Raw genomic sequence first — 20,943 nt, 5'->3', positions numbered from 1 at the left:
ATATTTGCCTAATTGACACGTTGTACATAGGGAGACATCATGGGACTCGTGATCATGCGGAAGCTGAAACTCTTGGAGAAGCTTGGTGGTTGTGGTGGCGGTGGGATGACCAAACCGGCGATGCCATAAGGTGACCGAGGCGTGCATGGCTTGAGGTGATGGAGAAGAGGCGCCGTTGATGGTGTAGAGATCGCCGGAGCTATTGAACCGAGCTATCACCGTCTTGCAGTGGAGATCCTTCACAGACAATCCAAAGGGATCAAACTCAACAAAAACTTGGTTATCTATGGTAAAACGGTGAACAAAGATTAGGTTTTTAATTAAAGCAGGAGCGACCAAAACCTCGCGTAGAAGAAGTGGTGAGCGGGAAGAGGAAAGAGAGGTGGTACCAACGCATGAAACAGGGACAGTGGATCCATCACCAATGATGATAGAAGGAAATAAAATAGAGGGGTGAATGGATGACAGCGTACTCGAAGATGCAGACATATGCGTAGATGCACCGAAATCGAAAATCCACTCCATACCTGTGTGCTGGGTGGTAAGTGAGTTAAGGGCGGCGATGAGAGTAGCTTGATCCCAGGCTGGTGGTGCTGTAGTGGAAACAGGGGCGCCGGCTGGTGCAGAGATGCAGATGGCGACGCCAATGGACCAGCGAGGTCCCAACCTGTTGTAGGAGCGCCGTAGAGGTATGGAGGTGGTGCTGATGGAGGTGCCGAAGACTGGTACAGAGGAGCATAGGCCGTGTACGCGTGCGGCGGCGGCCGGGAGCCGAGGAGCCCGGGAGCGCCGATGGAGGGGCGCATGCCGGGCGCCCAGGTTCCACTGTAGGCAGGTGGAGCACCGTAGGGGGAAGGCGCGGTCCAGGGCATCTGCCAGGCCTGAACGAGCCCCGTCCAGGGATCGGTGGTAGGCTGCCATCGTGAAGAAGCCGGAGGCGCCGCGGGCGTTGGTGACGTTGGCGCCGATGAAGGCGCCGGCGGTGGAGGCGCGGAGGATGACGAGGAAGCCGACGAGTGCTGTTTGGGCGGTCGATAGACCGGGTTTTTACCCTTATAGTTGGGGCTTGGGCGCCATCCAGGAGGCGGCTGCGGGGCGGGAGGCGTCAAGGATGATGCTGGCGGCGACGGAGCAAGATGAGCGGCGGTGTGGAAGAGACGCGGAGCGCCAACCTTGCGCGCCTGGGTCTGCTCCTCGAGCTGCAGCATTGATCTGGCCTCGGATAGGGACGACAGTGGGCGGAGTAGAGGAATCAGCGACGCCTGCTGAGCGAACCGTTCATCGAGCCCGCCCATGAGAGCGTGAAGAAGAGAGCGATCGGCAACGGTTTCCCCGAGTTCACGGAGTTCATCGCCAATCGTCTTGATCTGTTGACAGAAGACGCCAACAGGACGATCTCCCTGGGTGATGGTGCGGAGCTCGACGTTGAGGGACGAGATGCGGGCATCGCGGTTGTCCTGGAAGAGACGCCGGAGCTCCGTCCAGATGTCACGCGCAGTGGCGCCGTCCTTGACGACGAGGTTGAATAGCTCGGTGGAGATGCGCGTGTAAAGCCACTGGATGATGGCAAGATCGTCTTTGAGCCAGCGAGGATTGTGCGGCTTGGGAGGAGAGGCGTCGGAGATGTGGTGCAGCAACGAGCAGCGACCGAGGTGGATCTCGAACAAGTGGCGCCAGTGGTAGTAGTTCCTGTTGTGGAGATCAAGAACAATGGGGATGAAGGGAGTCACATCGGTGATAGTGTTGCTGAAGGAGAGAGAGGGGATGGTGAGGGTAGTGGTGGAGGAGGTCGCCAGAGAGGTTTGGTCGCCGGCGGCCGGTTGGGAGGGATTGCCAGCGCCGGGGTTGGTCATGGCACTGGAGGTTAGGAGAGGATCGTGGGAGAGATATCCGATACCATGTAAACTTAATTGATTGCTTTGCTTGCCGCATACAGAGTACATGCTGGTTACATATATGGGAACGAGGCCCCAACTGAATACATGAATCGTGGGAGGTGGGGAAGCACTGATCGTGGGCAGGCCAGGTGGACCAAGGCGCCTGCCTAACACTTTCTGGCTTTCATCAATAACGGCTATTATGTGATTAAATAAGACTTTGTTTTCCCCGCAAAAAAACAAGACTTTGTTTTGTGAATTGATGTTATAACTACATGTATGAATTTGTTCTGTAACACACTTGAATATATAAGTTGGTGAAATGAATGGTTAAATATATGCATGAATTGCTCAGTCATTTGTTCCTTCACCCTGCTTGAATAACCACTCATGGGCAAAGCAAAGCGGCCATCAGTGGTGGCTCGTTTCATTTAGCGTGGTCCTGGGCCACATTGACGGGTAAGGAAAGATAACCAGCATTGGAAAGGTCCTACCCCGTTGGGCGACAGTTTAATGTTTGTTAGCGGAACTGCTTCTAGGGGGCTCTCTTGGCTGTCACGGATGAGTGACAACTGATTGCCCACCCATCGACAGCGATCACATTCCACCGGTTGGATGCGTCCATCAGTGGATATTAACCCTCCAGTGTCCAATAGTTGACAAGGATGCTAACCCATCCGCGAAGGAGTTTAAGCGCCATTGGACGAATATTTTGGATATGTACTCGAGCGATATGGGACCTAGTTAACTATTGGCAATTGAACATGTACCCCTCCAAACCTTCTGTGATGGCTCTTTGCATCTAGCATGGTTATGGGCCACATTAACAGGTAAGGGAAGATAACCGGCATCGGAAAGATCCTGTGCTGATGGACGACGGTTCAACGTTTGTCAGCGGAACTGCCTCTAGGGGGCTTTGTAGGTTGCCATGGATGAGTGACCTCTGATAGGCCGCCCGATCGGTGGCGAGCGCATTCCATCGATTGGGTGTGTCTGTCAGTGAATATTACCCCTCCACTGTCTAGTAGTTGACGATAGACGCTAACCCATCAATGAGGAGATTAAATGCACACCATTGAAGGGATACTCTGCAGCATGTACCCGAGCGACAGGGGACCTAGTTAACTATTGGCAATGAAATGTGTACCCCTCCAAACCATCAGTGGTGGCTCTTTTCATCGGGCATGGTCATGGGCCACATTGACATGTAAGGAAAGATAACATGCATCGGAAAGGTCTTGCACCGATGGACGATAGCTTAGTATTTGTTAGCAGAACTGCCTCTAGGGGACTCAGTAGGTTGCCATGGATGAGTGACCTCTGATAGGCTGCCCGTCGGTGACGATCGCATTCCACCGATTGGGTGCGTCCGTCAGTGAATATTACCCTTCCACTATCTAGTAGTTGACGACATACGCTAACCCATCAATGAAGAAGTTTACATGCACACCATTGAAGGGATACTTTGCGACATGAACCCAAGCGACAGGGGACCTAGTTAACTATTGGCAATGGAACATGTACCCCTCGAAATCATCAGTGCTGGATCTTTTCATCTGGCGTGGTCATGGGCCACATTGACAGGTAAGGAAAGATAACCGGCATTAGAAAGGTCCTGCACCGATGGACGATAGTTCAATGTTTGTCAGCGGAACTGCCTCTAAGGGACTCTGTGGGTTGCCATGGACGAGTGACCTATGATAGGCCGCCCATCGGTGGCGATCACATTCCACCGATTGGGTGCGTCCATCAATGAATATTACCCCTCCATTGTCTAGTAGTTGATGACAGATGCTAACCCATCAATGAGGGAGTTTACGTGCACGCCATTGAAGGGATACTTTGCGGCATGTATCCGAGCGACAGGGGACCTAGTTAACTATTGGCAATGGAACATGTACCCCCAAAGCAATGCCATTCAGCACCACTGATTGTTGATGGGAGTTGCGACTAGCCACATAAATAAAAATTGGAAGAAGCGCAACCAACTACGTTTTCACCGACAAGAGGATGACCTACCGAGAGGTGGCAGCGCTAACACACGAGGACAGAAACTCTGGGTGCTATGGAAATGCAAGCAGAAGCAATGATAAGGTGGGAGTAATCCCCATCTGGATCATTTTTATGGTTCAGGGCCTGCCCCCTTAAACAGGTGCACCTGTAACTAAAACTCCATTATTCTAAATTGAATGATGGTGCTCTTGCCCCATTAATTTCTCTAAAGGACAATAATGAACAATGAATGTATGTAAAACCAGTGGATATCTACTAGCTTAAATAGGCGGATGGATGCATGTGTCTGGGTTGAGAGTCATGTCGTTGGAGAGAGGAGCCACAGCGGCCGGTGGAAGGGAAGGAGGGGCCCCGGAGAAGGAAGAAGGCCAGAGAAATTATTAAGGGATCAAAACTGTCCCGTCGAAGCGACGCATCATGGCGCCTGTTAGGTCTCTCCATTCTCTCCTCACTTTGCTGCTGCCGCTGCCGCCCCCGCCATGTGCAGCTAGCCATAGGACATAGCTCATCATCACTAATTCACTGGAGTAGCATGTAATCCTATCGCTAGATGCCAGTGTGCCCATAGTGCGCTCTACTGTTGGTTGATTCGATGGGAGCAACTTATTGAGCCCACCTATCCTTTTTCAAATAATCATGTGGTTTCTTCCATTTTACACGCACGCATGCTACTGTTTTGTTGCATAAGAAAATTAGATCTGAAAGTGCATGCACTTTAGTCTGCTAGCTTGTTGGTGATGTCTTATTCTCATTTTTCCTTTGTGCGCAAGTGCGCGTATTTTCCAGCTAGACACTTTCACAATATTCAACTATGTATATGGCATTACAAAAACATGTGTGTATACTTTTGAAAAAAAATGCCTATATACACCGTTTATACTAGTCCTTATTTGTTGAGTCAGTGTTTCTTTTAGAAAATGATGTCTTTTTTATTAAACTCAAATGATAAGTGCCACACGTGTGACATGAACGAGTACGGCCAACATGTTTTTCCTGTCGCACGTGTGGCACGAAGTGGTTGGGCCCACATGTTTTTTCTTCTCTTTCATATATTCATGCACACAAAAACAAAATTGATGATGTCAGCAGAAATTTTTTGTATTTTCAATATTTAAAATGTTTTATCTTTTAAATGAAAAATCGGGTTAAAATTCCGTATTCACCATTAAATCCATTGCGACGAGATCCTCAAAACATGACCTTTTTTGGGTCAAAAGTTACCATCTGTATATTATGTAAATTGCCATGTGTTTACAATGGTGTTGCCATGATTTGTTTCAACATTTTTCTCTTCCGGATTTAAAGCTACCATTTTATTTCAAGTAATTTTCAGCCCTCGACAAGGGTTCCAGTGAGCTGTGGCGATGGCCCATGGCCTCAGACGATATCCGGAGGGAGGGGGGGGGGGGGGGGGGGAGTGATGCGCAGCATGGCGGGCTCCTGGGACGCAGATGCATCGAGGAGATTCTTGGGTGCATCTCGATGTGCGGCGGCAGGGGGAGGGGGCCGTGGGTCGGATAAACTTGTGTTCTTGCCATGGCAAATTAACATGTGTTGCCACGCCAAGTTCTGTATATATGTGAATGACGCCCATAGGTTGCACCATTGCCAAATCCTCATATAAGAGTTTTGATCCAAGTCTAACACCGCACCACACCCAACATATCCATGTAGGTTGCACCATTGCCAAATCCTCATATAAGAGTTTTGATCCAGGTCTAACACTGCACCACACCCACCATATCCATGTAGAACAACTATCACGTGAAGGGAAAGTCGAAGCCACTAACACTGGCACCAACCGCCGAACACACAATAAAAAATTGCATTGTCACCGGGCTGATGGAAGGCTACCACACATCGTTAGGACCTCCACAAAAAACTTGGATATGGAGTTGTGGCGCCGTCCAGCAAAGCCATACAAATTATATCATTGGAAGCTTCTTTCAAATGCAAATTCAATGTAAATTGTTACTATATTGCTTGTGATCTTCCTATTTCTAGGTTCGAGCATTGTAATAGAGAAACTAATAAGGTTGCTCATGAGCTTGCTAGATTAGCTAGATTTTCTTTCACTTATGATTGGTTTGAGGAGCCTTTTGAGTGAAATTGTACACATCCCCATAAACGATGTAACTATTATTTCAATTTAATAAAGTTTGGGTTTCTCAAAAATTCAAATTCAATGGTGTACTTATTGTGGCATGCATCTCCTATATTTTATATCTAATAGATGGTCAAAGTAAATCTTGAAATAAGTATTAGAACTTATAAACCAAATCGGAGGAGTAGCTCCTAAATAAAGAGTAAACCATATTAATTCTTTCATCAATATCTACTTTACATATGTCATGACCTATGACTCCCATCCACGTGTGTGCTTGATGTGCACATGTATATGTGATATACTCCTTTTGATTCTTTTCACTAAGCCCATCTCAAAATTCTTCTAACTTGGTACAATTTCAAAAAACCCAAATTCAAAATGACCAACATAATTTCTTATTTATCTACTATTTTATTGTTTAGCATTGGTTATGGGATGATTAGTGGAAACAAAGCGACCAAACACTAGTAGAAAACAAGGGCTTTGGTTCGGCCGGAAAAGAGCATTAATCCCGGTTGCATTACGAATCGGGACTAATGTGAGCATTAGTCCCGGTTCGAGCGGCTAGGGCACCATACATGCATTAGTCCCGGTTCAAATGGGACCTTTAGTCCCGGTTAGTGCCACGAACCGGGACTAAAGGGCGCGATGCCCATTAGTACCGGTTCGTGGCACCAACCGGTACTAATGGTGCAATTTTCAAATCCTACCCCCTTATCGCCTTTTCAGTTTTGTAAAAAGCAAAAGAAAATAATAAAAACTTCAAAAGTTAAAATCCTTCGAGATGTAGTTATGTTACTACATCTACTAGTTAGGAAAATTTAAAAACTTAAATTTGGACATGTTTTGCAAAAAGTGTAGGGAAAATGTAAAACAGTTATAATGTTTGCATACGATGTCAGAAAAAAACGTATAATATATCAAAATGTTTAGCACGAAAATCCGCATCCGATTTTGATAGCCCATGGCCTGTTTGCAAATTTTTAGAATCCTCAAATTCCAAAAGGCAAAAAGTTATGCTCAAATTTCAGTTTTTTTTAAATTTTTGTTAAATCTGGTCAAACTATGGTCAAACTACTTATTCAAGAAGTATTAGTGTTACTAAATAATTATTCAAGAATATTAGTGTTACTAAATAATTATTTCAGTTTTTTTGAATTTTGGTCAAATCTGGTCAAATTGTGGTCAAACTGTGGTCAAACAATGGTCAAACTACTTATTCAAGAAATATTAGTGTTACTAAATAATTATTGTTTTTTAGAACAATAGTTTCAAACTCAAACAGTGAAATTTGTGACTTCATGCTCAAGCTAAACTCCTGAGGGTTAATAGGATTGACACCTTACTATTGTCAGGAAAACAACAAGTGCAGACTTGGAAACGAGGGAGAATAGAACTCGGAAGTTAAGCGTGCTCAGGATCGGGGAGTGGGAGGATGGGTGACCATCCTGGAAGTTAGATGATTTGGAATGATGAGGGGTGATTAGAGATTAAATTGAGCAGTGATGAGGGGTGATTAGAGATTAGAGGTTAAAATAATTCAGAAATTTGAAAATCAGAAAAAAAATTAAAAAAAAATTCAAAAAAATTTCCTTTAATACCGGTTGGTGTTACCAACCGGGACTAAAGGTAGACCTTCAGGCAGCTGCCACGTGGAGGGCCTTTAGTCCCGGTTCGTATAACCGGGATTAAAGGGGGGACCTTTACTAGTGAAATCAAGCATTGGGAGAGAGAGGTTGTTCAAGAAATGAGGTTAATTAATAGAGTGAGCTTGCAAATTAAAATAGAGCAGACAAGGGAAGAGAACCTATGGAAAATAACAGGGGAGAGTATCATGCAGTGCCAAATAATCGAAAAGATGATGTGGCATTGCAATTAAGGATATCAAAGGAGACTTATGATACCACATGAAGAGACAAAAGTTATAAATAAATAAATCATAGTCACAAATTTGTATTGGGACTCTGCAAACGAATAAATGAAGTGAGAATATAATACAAATATATTACTCCCTCCGTTTTTATTTACTCAGCATATTAGTTTTGGTCAAAGTCAAGCTTTATAAACTTTGACGAAATTTATAGACAAAAACATTAACATGTACAATACAAAAAAATATCATTAGATTCATTATTGGACGTACTTTCACATCATATAGATTTGTTATGGTAAATATTTATAAGTTTGACTTCAGTCAACTGTAATATGCAGAGTAAATAAAAACGGAGGGAGTAATACAATACTAATTAATGTATTATTAAATGTGAATATACAAGTTGAAATAGTAATATGCAGGGACTATGATTAGCACATGATACAATCCATTGTGAGTGACCTTAGCTTTTTCACGGTTTAATCTTAATTTCCTTGAACTAATAATCTACTCCCTCCGTTCCTAAATATTTGTCTTTCTAGACATTTCAAACAGACTACCACATACGAATGTATGTAGACATATTTTAGAGTGTAGATTCACTGATTTTGCTTCGTATGCAGTCACTTATTGAAATATCTAGAAAGACAAATATTTAGGAACGGAGGGAGTAAGACAGTACATTGATGGTCTGGCGAGTTTCAGTAGCTTATTTTGGTATTTTCATGCCTGGCTAAAATTGACCAAAGAATCGGCGTGATAGATGAGTATTGAATTCATGCACCAGCCAACTCATCTAAAAGTTCGAACTGATGAAGGGAGGCGGGCAATATATTTCAACACTCTCCCTCACGTCTAGGCTATTTTAGTCCTTAGACATGGGATCGATGTAGGCCGCAGAATTGTTTTATTTAATACTGCGTTGGCAGGGTCTTGAACTCAAGACCTCTTGGCTCGGATACCATATTGAATTCATGCACTAGCCAACTCATCCAAAAGTCTGAACTGATGGAGGGAGGCGGGCAATATATTTCAACAATGAGGCTCGGTCATGTGCATTAAGGCTTGGTCCTATATTATCACTGCATTATTAGCTATGATAATTCAGCGAGCAGGTCAGATTATGTGCATGCAGTCCTATATTATCACACACAAAAAGGAGGCATGCATGCATGCATGATCCTAACACCAAAAATCTGGTCATTGATTATTGTTAGTTGTCATGTCAACTCTCAAGCCACAACCCACATCATCATGAGATGTTTGCGAACTGGTTGGCCAGCGGTCCAGCACAACTGCACTCAAGCACCTACGTACGTGATCTCTCTCTTACAAAATAAAATAAAACAAATGTCGCATATAATATGCTTATAGTGGCGTGGACTTGTGTGAGTACGACCCCTTGTAATCTACAACATCATAGCCACACACACAGCTAGCAGTGGGTGTATTTACCAAATTTCAGGTTCCACACACATCGTAAGCATCTAAAGCCGGGCACCCTAAAACTCGCCCGGGCAGACGGCCGGTCAGTGACCGATAAGAAAAATCAACCCAGATAGGCGCCTCAAACGCCCGGGTTGACCGGCACCCCTTATATCCAGTCCAAATATAGGGCGGTTATGGGGAGGCCCAGGCATGTCCGCCACGTTGGACTGACGACGCAGTCCCACATGGAATCACCCAAAAAAAAACAACAGTCCGTGTCCATCCATCTCTGCGTCGCTCTTCCCACGTTGTCCGGCTTTGCCATGGCCCGGCAAAAGAAGATGACGGATACTATGCTCATGCCAAAACGCCTTCCAGATTGAGGAGGAGATCTGGGCTAGGCGCGCCACCTGCATCGAGCTGGCCTCCCTCCAGACTCTTCGGAGCCGGAGGAGAAGGAGCAGCAGCCGGTTCCGATGGAGGTGGCGGATCCGGAGGAGGACGAGCCAGAGGAGCCGGAGCATGAGCAGGCGCCGGCTACAGGCTTCGGCATGGAGGACGCAGAGGCGGACTTTGCGGTTGCCCAAGTGGCGGAGATGACGGAGCACCAGGCCACCCTAGAGTCCATCCAGGATGTGGCCTATGTCGATTCCAACCAGCAGTTCATCCGACAGGAACAAGCAGCGACCGACACGCTTTTCGCCGAACTTGACGCGGAGCCGAAGGCGGAGGACAAGGCGGAGCAGCCGGAGGAGCCGTAGGAGCTGGAGTTGCGGCTGCCGCCCATGTACTTAGAGCCGGGCACGGAAATAATGGACATCTCCGACGAGGATTAGGGTAGTATATGTTGATCTACGTAGGATTCCCCCGTTTGCTTGCTTTGTATGAATTTAAGATTTTAAATATGAGGTATTCGGATGCAGAGGAGTAAATTTGAGGTTTGATCGGTCATTGTCGGGCGCGTCCGCGGGCGTTTAAGGGTCCGGATTTGCTATCCACGGTTGTGGATGCTCTAAGAAAACCTCGTCGGTTTAAAAATATACGTCATTTCTTTGACTAGTTGACAATCACAACACAAATTTATTTATCTTTAACGATCATTTTAGAAGCCAACAATCAAACTTATTTATAGTGAACGTCAAATGTATTAGAAACGACCTATGTTTGTTAGACACAAGTTGTATTATTAGGTATCATTATAATATTATACTTGCATATAGGAAAATCAAAAGCCAAATTGCACAGTTACGATTGTACAAAAAAAGAACATACTTGAAAACAGAGGGAGTAATATTTACAAAGGCAATTTCTTTCAGTTTAGTAGGTTATGTTGAGTAGAAAGTAACCCACACCAGCAAATTATTTGGTCATTTTAACTATACATTTTTATGTGGTTTGATTTTGATTTGACCATATTTAATAGGGTTCATGCTTCTTCTTTTTTAATTCCTGTGAACAAACACCGAAGTTGACAAAATTCCAATGTTTACAAGTCTCTGTTTTGCACATACATTTCTATTTTATTCATGTATTTTGTCTATTACCACGTTCTTAGGATCCTGTCTAATACCATCCAATGTAAAAAGAACGGACGAAGTAACTCTCAGATGCGCACACACTGACACGCCTCTATCATTTTCCTCAGCTGCACCTATCATAAACACACAAGTAAACATGATTACTTAAATATACGATTGATGTCGCTGCTGTACATTTATATCTAGCAGTTATGTATATTGTCCCACTGATTCAATATGTTTAGTTAGCAGTTATTCCTCAGTTCAGCTCCACTGATGAGACTGACTAACCAGCTAGCTAGCTAGAGGCTAGAGCTAGCAGCTATAGGCTCCTGTAGCTAGGTACTCCTAACTGCCACTGTTGAATTCATCCTGCTGTATTGACAGATAGATCGTCCCATGTTGGAGGATCTGCTCCTGCGTAGTCAATCGTGGCAGTTGGCAACTGCAACTGCCCGCATACATCGATGTGTTGACCATGTCTTCAGTTACTTTTATCTTCTTACTATGATTTTACAGAACCACAAGTCAGTAGAACAGCTCAATTAACCGTCCACCTCAATTCCTTCTCAAAAGTCCACGAACGCGCTTGGTCAATGACCGGACATGAGAGAAGGGAAAAATTAACCTAAATAGACCCCTCATTCGTCCTTGTATGTTCGGACTGTCCACGAACCCTCATATTTAGATCAAATGTAGGGGATACAAGGTCTCGCGGATGAGCCCGGTCAGCTCGCCATGCGGGACGTGGCCGATCACGGACCACCGTTTCTCTTTCTTTATTCTTTATCTTTTCATCTATCCACCAATCACATGCAAATGACCAACCATATAAGAGAGAAAATGAGAAGTATGGTTGCATGGAAGGACAAATAAGGGCTAAAAACGGATACGCCCGGGCACTGACCAGGCGCGTCCGCGGACGTTTAATGGGACGGATTTGCTAAATTCGGTTGTAGATGCTCTTAGACCGACCATATCCCTGGAGATCAAGACCCACCATCTTGTGGGCCGTCCGTTTCCACACACCGTTTGGCCCGACGTTCTATCTTGGATCTAATTCACCTTCTGGTCCTCAGTTGTCTGGGACAACTTCATGGAATAGTGGCATTAGACAGTTCTCTCCAAAACGCCAATGTTGTGAAAGTGCACATCTTCGGTGATCATGCTCACGGAGTTGTAGATCTAGAAGCAATCAAACATGATTATCTTCCTCTTCATTTTTTGCGGGAAGAATACAATCATCTTCAATAACTAGAAACCCAATGTCACCAGCGCGGCAACTCAAAACTGCGCCCAAACACTGAGCAAAGATGTGGCAACGGGATTGGTGGCGCTTTTCCCACCACACTTAGCGAGTAGGGTGTTGCATTGTTATTTGGCGGGTTTAGCCCTTTATCCGCTTGATCTTTGTAGATAACTCTCTTTTATTATCTTCCTTGCGAGCGAACTCTCTTTTATTATCAATATATCAAAACAAAGACTATTGCATTTTCTTGAGATTTTTTTACAATTTATAGAATTTGGTAACAACGATATTTGATAGCCCGCCACATTTCTTAAACTAAAATCTGCATGATGGTTATGTACATAGAGACCAGTCAAGTATATACTATTATTATTATTCCATTTCACATTGACTCCACAGCTAGCTTGAGAATGACAGAGTGGAGCAAGCCAATAATTTCAAAGCCCTGGATAATAAAGAATTATTATTGTGTTACCATCATATTGTTGCCGTCACTATTCATAGAAATAGAAACTGGGAGAGTGGACAACACTATAGGCTTTGCATCGATCTGCTTGTCATCGTCAATAAGAAATTCACCTCTCCTGAACAAATTGTACGATGAGAGCAACGTCGCCTTTCGTTTGCACGATTAAATTGAGAGAGACTAGTCATTGTACAAATGGAAAGCAAAAGTCATGTAATTCACCCATCAATTGATTTACAACTCAACTTGATCAAGCTAACTTAATATATATTTTTGAAGGGAAAAGCTCATTAATATATGACCTCCACATACGTGCCGACACGCGCAAAGAACACGCCTAGTTAATTTACCGGCTAACAGAGGGTGAAATTGGACGGGAGACCATGCCAGTTTGTGGTAAACGTAGATGCTGTTTCGAAAAGGAACAACATAATTACCCGCAAAAAAAAGGAACAACATAATCATCATACATACAAAACCGCATCCACTAGCTCAAAAGAATTGCGAAACTTCACCCCGAAAAAAAGGGAGTAATTTCGTGGGTATATATCCTTGGGTAGAGCTAGGAGGAATCATTGGTGATGTTTTGTCAAATTGCAAAAAGGGATTGGACAGGCGCCGTGGTTGATAGGTCACGGTTATTGACAAGAGATTGATCGACAGGGCTGCACGAACGTCTTGTGGAGATCAGAGCGGTTGCCGTTTTGGGCTGAGAGAGTGGCACCAAAGTCTTGTATGGGTTGTTCCTTCCCCCAGGAATCTTTCTTGTTTTGGACGAGAGATCATTTTTTGTCCAAGAGATTAATTGTGAGTACTGTTGGGCTGCATCTGTGCAAGATCTATCTCTCGACTTGTCCTCATCACCAACGTTATCACCTTCGTCTTCTACAAAACGTACGTCAATCACTTGGTCACAGCCACAGGTTTTTCGACACGACTACACATCACATGTGCACACATCATATCGTATGAGAATTGAATTGTCTATGGTGTTCTCACTTGTTGCACTCCCGCTACATTCTCTGCTATGCCATTTGCCATCCAAAAGGTGCGCTAATTCTCTCTTTTACAACATTTTCTCCGGCGTATTTTTCTAATTTATTATCGACCGGCCGTTTGTCCGTCCACAATAAACGTACGCCAAAAGTGAAACATGATACATGTTCACGGACAGAGAGTAAAACGTTTTGACACGCACACTATTACTTGAATTTATTCCCTACAGTGTACGTATGTGCATGAACCAAAGTTGCAGCTGGTACTGTGATGAAGTTATGGCATCGATCGAACAAGCGCACGGGCCCGCCGTGGTGAGGCAGAAAGGGACTTCAATCTACACCGCATGGGCATCCATCCATCGGATCATCTGGATGCCTGGACGTACATATATCTATCTATGTATTTAAAAATATGCAAGTTTAGCGCGCACACACAGCTACACAGAATGCATATATACATATACATAAGCCAAGAAAAAAAATTATCTAAAAAAGGAGGATTACCCTGGCCTCTCTGCGTCATTACCAACCTATAGGCCAAGAAAATGGCAACAGTCACACCATTCTGGATCAAGATCTTGATTTCCAAGTGATTTTTTCGACGGTCGGAAATATAGGAAAGAACTTCTGTAAAATCTAGTGTGCAAGGGTTTGCTTGCTGGTGACTGAGCAATTTGGTAAGTGCACACTAACGATGTGGATTCATGTTGGTAGATAGGCATGATGGAGGGGGATAGGGGTATCTGCCACCCACTCATTGTTGCAATCATACCACACACGCCATTTCTCATCCTCCAACCCCCATCTCTCTCTCTCTCTCTCTCTCTCTCTCTCTCTCTCTCTCTCTCTCCTCTCCTCTCCTAGCCATAGCATCAATAAAACCTGGAAAGAGGAAAGCTAGACAGCTCAATTTCTCCTTCCTCTCTGCCCATACATATCTCTCTCTCCATCGATCTAACCTACACACACAGAGAAAGAGAGAGAAGCAGCAGTAGCACATGTAACCTAGCTAGCCTGCAGTTCTCCGCGCCAACGCTTCTTCTTCTTGGCTGCCGCCTGGTGAACCTCGCCGTAGTCTGAACGGCTAGGGGGGCAGCGAGGCGGCGGCTCCAGGGGATAATCAGGAGGAATGTCGTCGTCGGGCCAGATCACGCCGGCAGAAGAAGTCTGCTACGTCCACTGCAACTTCTGCAACACCGTACTCGCGGTAAGATCCATATGTGTACATGTTGCCTGCATAATCTCTCTCTCTCCTCTCTCTCTCTCTCTCTCTCTCTCTCTCTCTCCCTCCCTCCCTCCCTCTCTCTCTGTGATATAGATCTGCCTAGAAAAGAGAGATTCCTCGGGTGATTGATCGGTTGACCAATTTTTGGTCATTCTAATGTTGTAGAGTTATGAGTCTTTGTATAGTGTTTCTTTATTTGCAAAATCCAATCGCCTTCTAGATTCTCTACCTGATTATATATAGTGGATTCTTCCTTTTTTGCGTTGTTGCCAGTTTGTTGGAGAGTTGTCTAAACAAAACCAAAAGGACAACAATCCTATCCGAAGAAAACAGGAAGCATTTCCCCCCTTCCTTAATTATGCTCTCTATTTTTCCTTGTGGAATTTCAGTTTCAGTTAAAAAGAACATTTGTTTAGGCCCGTCGGTGCACTTATGCAACAATTTATAGAACTGTTTTCCAATTTGATTTTTATTATTATCATTCTTCAATATATAATATTTGCATGGAGCATAAAAACCTCATGCAGTTTCCTTGTGTTTCATCATGTGAATCACTGGATTTGAATACACTTGAAATAATAGAGAACAGTGTCTCAACATACAGATAATATCAAATACTAGTAGTATTGTACACCATGCATGTGCCAAAGTTAATGCTACTTAAACATTATAAATGCACGATCTTTATAAGATACTATTGTTGATACATGAGTTGCAAGTCTAAAGTAAGTAAGTCTGTTGATTGATCCCTTGTTCTTCCACAATTTGATCTGAAAGGTTCTCCTTATTGTATTTTTGGCTTCTCTTTAGCCCTGATAAGTTATATGCATGCGTATCAACACATTTATATACCCCAACATGGTCATAGATCACAATCAGATAAGTAAGTACTATGTTTAACTTATTGAATTGTTTAGTCTCAGTATAGATATGTCTATGAAATTAATAGGTGCCATTGTGCCACGTTCAAGCTAAGTGACCATTTACACATGAATAATTTCGTTATATATATAACATAGAATAGTTTGTACGTTTTTTACATATATCATTTCAGTTTGTATTGGCATGGAATAATAAAGATCCTTTTAGTGTTTGGAAGCCTTTCTCGTGAAATTAATTAGAACACATCTTCCTAGTTCTCCTGCCTAATTTGTTTTTGTTTTGATATTCGGATGCATGGAAATGAGGTCTTCACAAAAAAAGAAAATCATAAGAAGATCAGTCCAAATAGTTAGTCTTCACATAATTTACGATGTTTACCAGAAATAATTATTACTTATCAATCACCATAGCCTTCCTCTTCTTAGGAATTCATAATGTTTTATCAGCAAGAAATTAATATTGATTGTATTTGACTGCATGTCAGGTTTCCCTCTTCTTCATGCATGCTTGTGATGTTTAATTATCATCGAGTTTAATGTTAAGCTATTCAGGTAGGGGTAAAAGAAAGTTTGGACTCATTTATTTTGGTCCTTGTGTGTAAAGATATTTTGGTGATAACCATGAACTCAATGTGAATATAAATGGACAATTGGCAACTAAATTCAAACCATGCGACAAACCTCCACATCATGCTTGCTTAATTCGTTGAAAAATACTGCACCCAATGTTAATTACTCATCATAGTTTTCCATTATATGTTGAGAAGTACTACTAGGTGGTTATGTTAGCTTTTACCTTGATCATGCATCCAGGCACCACGGATAGTTAATGTCAAGCATGACCTGCAGTTTTTTTTTCATTTGGTCAGTTCATTTATTTAAGCTTCACATGGGCAAATTAAATGGCTACGCGTTTCTGGTACTTCTGTGATTTCATGACACGATCACGGCCAATTAATCATTCACTAACTAGCTAGTACACAATCAGTTGGTAATCTTGCTAAATAATCATGTTGCTAATTCGAGTGTCAAGGTTTAATTTGACTCCAAATGTTCAGAAAGTTATTAACAAGGATTTCTTTGCATGAAGAAGAGAGAGAAAAGACCACACTACGAAATCCATCGGTCGAAAAAAAAGGATTTCTTTGCATAGATCACTAACATTTTTTAGATCCTTATGGATCTTCCCCTACTGAGCCTGAGTAATAATCAATTTTCCACCTTATAATTAATCAGCAAGGAAAATACTAATGAAGAAAAGATGAACTCGCATGTCACTTCATTTATTTTTCAGACAATCTGATGAAGTATTAGTGGGTGAGTTTAGCTACGTTTCTTACATATGCTGTAGGTTTACCACGGGAAAAACATTGAAGATTTTTTTCATAATCTAGCTTTACCCGGCGCTTAATTATGATTAAGCTAAGCTATTTTTAAAACTACTTGTGAGATAAACCCAAGATGAAGTCGGAGGGTACCACTGTAGCTTGTATACATATCTGTGAGAGTCTGTGGAGTATATATGCTGGACCTTGTGCGTGCATGTGAGTGTGTGTGAAGTGGCCTCTGCATGAAGGGTCACTGTCTGATGCATCTTTTCCTTAGTGTAGGGGACGCCCACACATCTCTATTGCCTTTGTACTACTACTACTATACTAGTTTATCCCCCAAAAACAATTTAGCAGGGACAGACAATGAGATTGTCCATGCACTGTTTACCATGCCACTCACTCACAAACATACAAACACACACAGTCACACTCGCACATGTGTGTGTGGCAGAGCTTTTTTTTTTTTGACATCAAGTGTGTTTGGCAGAGCTAATTAATCTGGCACAGCATGCAATTAATCGGTCTTGTGTACCATATGTATATTTATAGGTGTGAGTGTGTATATGTATGTGCATGGGCCAAAATACCTACATACACAATCATTGGTAGTGGTCATGCATGGGCTTGTTTATCAATTATTTCTTACGGGAGCGAGTGCCCAAAAGGAAGAGATGAAAAAAGCACGAAAGTGATCAGCCATGATTCTCAATATCCCAGATGCTGCAGCCATTGTCGTGCTCCCAAAAGGTGAAAGAAAAATGGGTATCCAATACATAGTTCAGGCGAGGCTCTGATAAAAGTCACAAATTGGACCAGCATGCATGCATGCAGCTGGTTAAAGTAGAAACGTGCAAACAAAGTGAGACGAAAGCAACGAGGGCTTCATATACACCTGGTCTGAAATCTAATCGCAGGCCTTTTCCGATCCACCTTGATCTTTGGTTTCCTCCCCCATGCACTTGTCTTTTTGCTTTGGATCAACATATGCTCTGGATTCTAACATATGGTTGGTTAATTCTTGGAATATTGGTTTGTGTGCAGGTGAGTGTCCCTGGGAACAGCATGCTCAACATTGTGACAGTCCGGTGTGGGCACTGCACAAACCTACTTTCCGTGAGCCTGAGAGGGCAGATGCACTCACCAGTCCCTCCCGCACCACAGGTCCAGGTTCGTTGACCGATGATACTACCAGCTCCTGCATGTCTGTACATGCATAAATTAATGCACATGGTAATTAATTTTGGTACATGCATGCTGTTCAAATCATGAAGATAGATCATGCAGGTCGATGAACATGCATAGACGAGACGAGCAAGATTCTTGTAAGCTAGTAGCAGTACAATGTGATCATGATTCATGCATACATATGTTGTCATCTATCGATGCTAGCTACTCCAGCTAGTACATATCTCATCAGCTGTAACGACTAATCAGCAAAACAGGATAAACATATATACATTGTGACATGTCACGCCGACTCTTAATAACTTTTCTGTAGCAGGAAAAAGGCTATACAGTAGTGCATGCACAGGTCACATCCATGTCTTCTTAATTTGATGATACTATAGTACCCATAGATCACAGCATGCACATGCAGCTAGTACCAGCATGCACATATATACATATGGATATTAATTAGCTAATTTTCGATCGATGACATGTAGGAGAGTAGCCTGAGCAAGCCCAATGGCATGAACAGCTTCATTCGCGATCACAGCAGCGTCTACAATAACCCGGAGTTTGGTTCGTCTTCTTCTTCATCGTCGTCCAAATTCCGGATGCCGACGATGATGTTCTCGTCGCAAAACGATCTGCTGCAGGAACAAACGCTGCACGCACGTCGTAAGTGTCATCACAAAATTAATCTTCCCATTTTACTTCATCCACCCGGGTTTAGAAGTCCCTCTCATAATTTGGGTTAAATTTTAGCCATAAGTTTAACTAGTCAAATATGATTATATATTACTCCATAAAAATGTACCTTTGAATTCATATTCAAAAGAAGATCCCAATGGTATAATTTTAGGAAGAGATGTAAATAAAATTTTATTAATTAACTAGTTTATGGTCAAAACTTGAGCCAAAGTATGAGGGGGCTTTTAATAAGTTGGTTTACGTATGTTTAGAGAGCTGCTCTTAATTCGATAAATTGCATGCATGCATGTTTCCTAGATTTTCATAAGGAGATCATGCATGCATCCAAAATATAGTTATGATCAGCTAGCTACGAAACTGCATTACTGGATTGTTCGTATGAATTGATGGAATGGGATAGGTTTGACTTGGTTTCCTCCAATATTTGAAATAATCATTGCTTCAATTGATGTGATTCAACAGCTCCGGAGAAGAGGCAGCGTGTTCCTTCGGCGTACAACAGATTCATCAAGTGAGTTTCTTTAATATTAATTTCTACTTTTCTAATATTGTAGCACGAACTACTGCTGCTTTTCTCCTCCTGAAGCAATTTAGCTGAAAATATAACTGCAAGAATAGTTGTGCACTATTTATTTAAGTACAATGATGCTAAAATATAATTAATCTAATGATCAGGGAAGAGATACGAAGGATCAAAGCAAACAACCCCGACATTAGCCACAGGGAAGCCTTCAGCACTGCCGCAAAGAACGTACGTCGTAGCATCCATGCATGCATGCATGCATGCATTCTAACATGTTAATGAGTTCCTTTTCTCCATTCCTCAGGCAAATTACCCTAACATCAACTTTGCATATACATTTTCTTTGGCAGTGGGCACATTACCCAAACATCCATTTTGGTCTAAACCCCGAGCGCGACGATGGCAAGAGGCTGGCCGTCGACGATGCCGCGCCGGCTGCCAAGAAGATCCACGGTTTCTGTTCATAGACACGGCGGTGGGGAGTCCAAACAACAAGAACAATTGTATCTATATATAGTATCAGTATATCGCATATGTGTATACGTACCGCATGTGAGTAAGTAAAGATGCAAAGGAAAAGAGAAATCGCTACGTACCTTACCTTATACAATTGTACGTACATATATGGTGATCGAGTGAATAAATAATTAGTCTGTCTTTTTATTTTCTTGCTCGCACGTACGCATGCATGGGTATTCTTTTGTACTCGCAATTCAAGGTTAGCTATATCTACTAGCGTGCATGCAAGATGAATTCCCTAGAGTTCACCACTATAGGCTGAGTTCATTAGCTAGAGTATTTTCAAGTTCTCAATCTTGTTCATTTCCTCTTACTGCATTTCAAAGAGTTTTCCTACTTATTTTTTTTAAATCCATATGTTCCAGGGATCACTTTTTTGTGCTGAAATGTGATGTGCTGAGTTACTGTATCTTGTTAGCTATGTTTTTTGTACATATTTAAGTAAAGTTAAAGTTGCTACATATGATTGAATGATTTTTGACCGGTCGGGTATTACATGAGAAATGAGAAAACCAAATAAGTATTTCCGAGTATCCACCGCAATATGCCAAACTCACAGCGGAATCTAAGAAAAGTACACCCCCCCCCCTTCCACCCAGAAATATAAGACGTCTTATTCTGCATGCAGTTAATAATCTAATGTGCCACTGGTTTTTGATAAAGGATAATACATTAATATAGAGTTGATACCAATTATACCTAGTCTCTACACAAACATGATATCAAGAGCTAGTCGAGACATCGAAGATGCACACAACTAAATTAATTTTTAGAAAGGTCCTATCGAGAGGTCAAGGCGAGGTGAACAATCTACTGTAACAAAACATAACATTTACCACCGCCATTGGCAACACCAAGATTACGAGAAAGTTTGCCAACAATGACGCCATTAGGAGAAGGGCATGAACACGGTCGCCTGCGGATTCAACCATATAGGCTAGATCATTGGTTTTCACCCATGGAAGAACATCTGAGCAGAATCGAGAGAATGCCTCCAGCAAGGGAGCATAGATTCCCATTACCAGGTACAACCAATGGAGGTTCGACCTAGCGTTTTCACC

At 42.8% G+C, this 20,943-nt stretch overlaps 1 protein-coding gene across 1 annotated transcript; it reads left to right on the top strand.

The window, feature by feature from the left end:
• The first annotated feature begins 14,371 nt into the window (after positions 1–14,371).
• On the top strand, positions 14,372–20,026 carry LOC123102075 (protein YABBY 6). The gene is made up of 6 exons (XM_044523354.1): positions 14,372–14,735; positions 18,007–18,132; positions 18,630–18,807; positions 19,303–19,351; positions 19,516–19,591; positions 19,714–20,026. Exons 1-6 carry the CDS (start codon positions 14,658–14,660, stop codon positions 19,828–19,830), a joined length of 624 nt encoding a protein of 207 aa, XP_044379289.1. The 5' UTR covers positions 14,372–14,657; the 3' UTR covers positions 19,831–20,026.
• The last annotated feature ends 917 nt before the right edge of the window (positions 20,027–20,943 follow it).

This window comes from Triticum aestivum, chromosome 5A, assembly GCF_018294505.1.
Source record: "Triticum aestivum cultivar Chinese Spring chromosome 5A, IWGSC CS RefSeq v2.1, whole genome shotgun sequence".
Lineage (NCBI taxonomy): Eukaryota > Viridiplantae > Streptophyta > Magnoliopsida > Poales > Poaceae > Triticum > Triticum aestivum.
The sequence above is the reverse complement of the archived record's forward strand: the minus strand, read 5'-3'. Positions and strand labels throughout refer to the sequence as shown.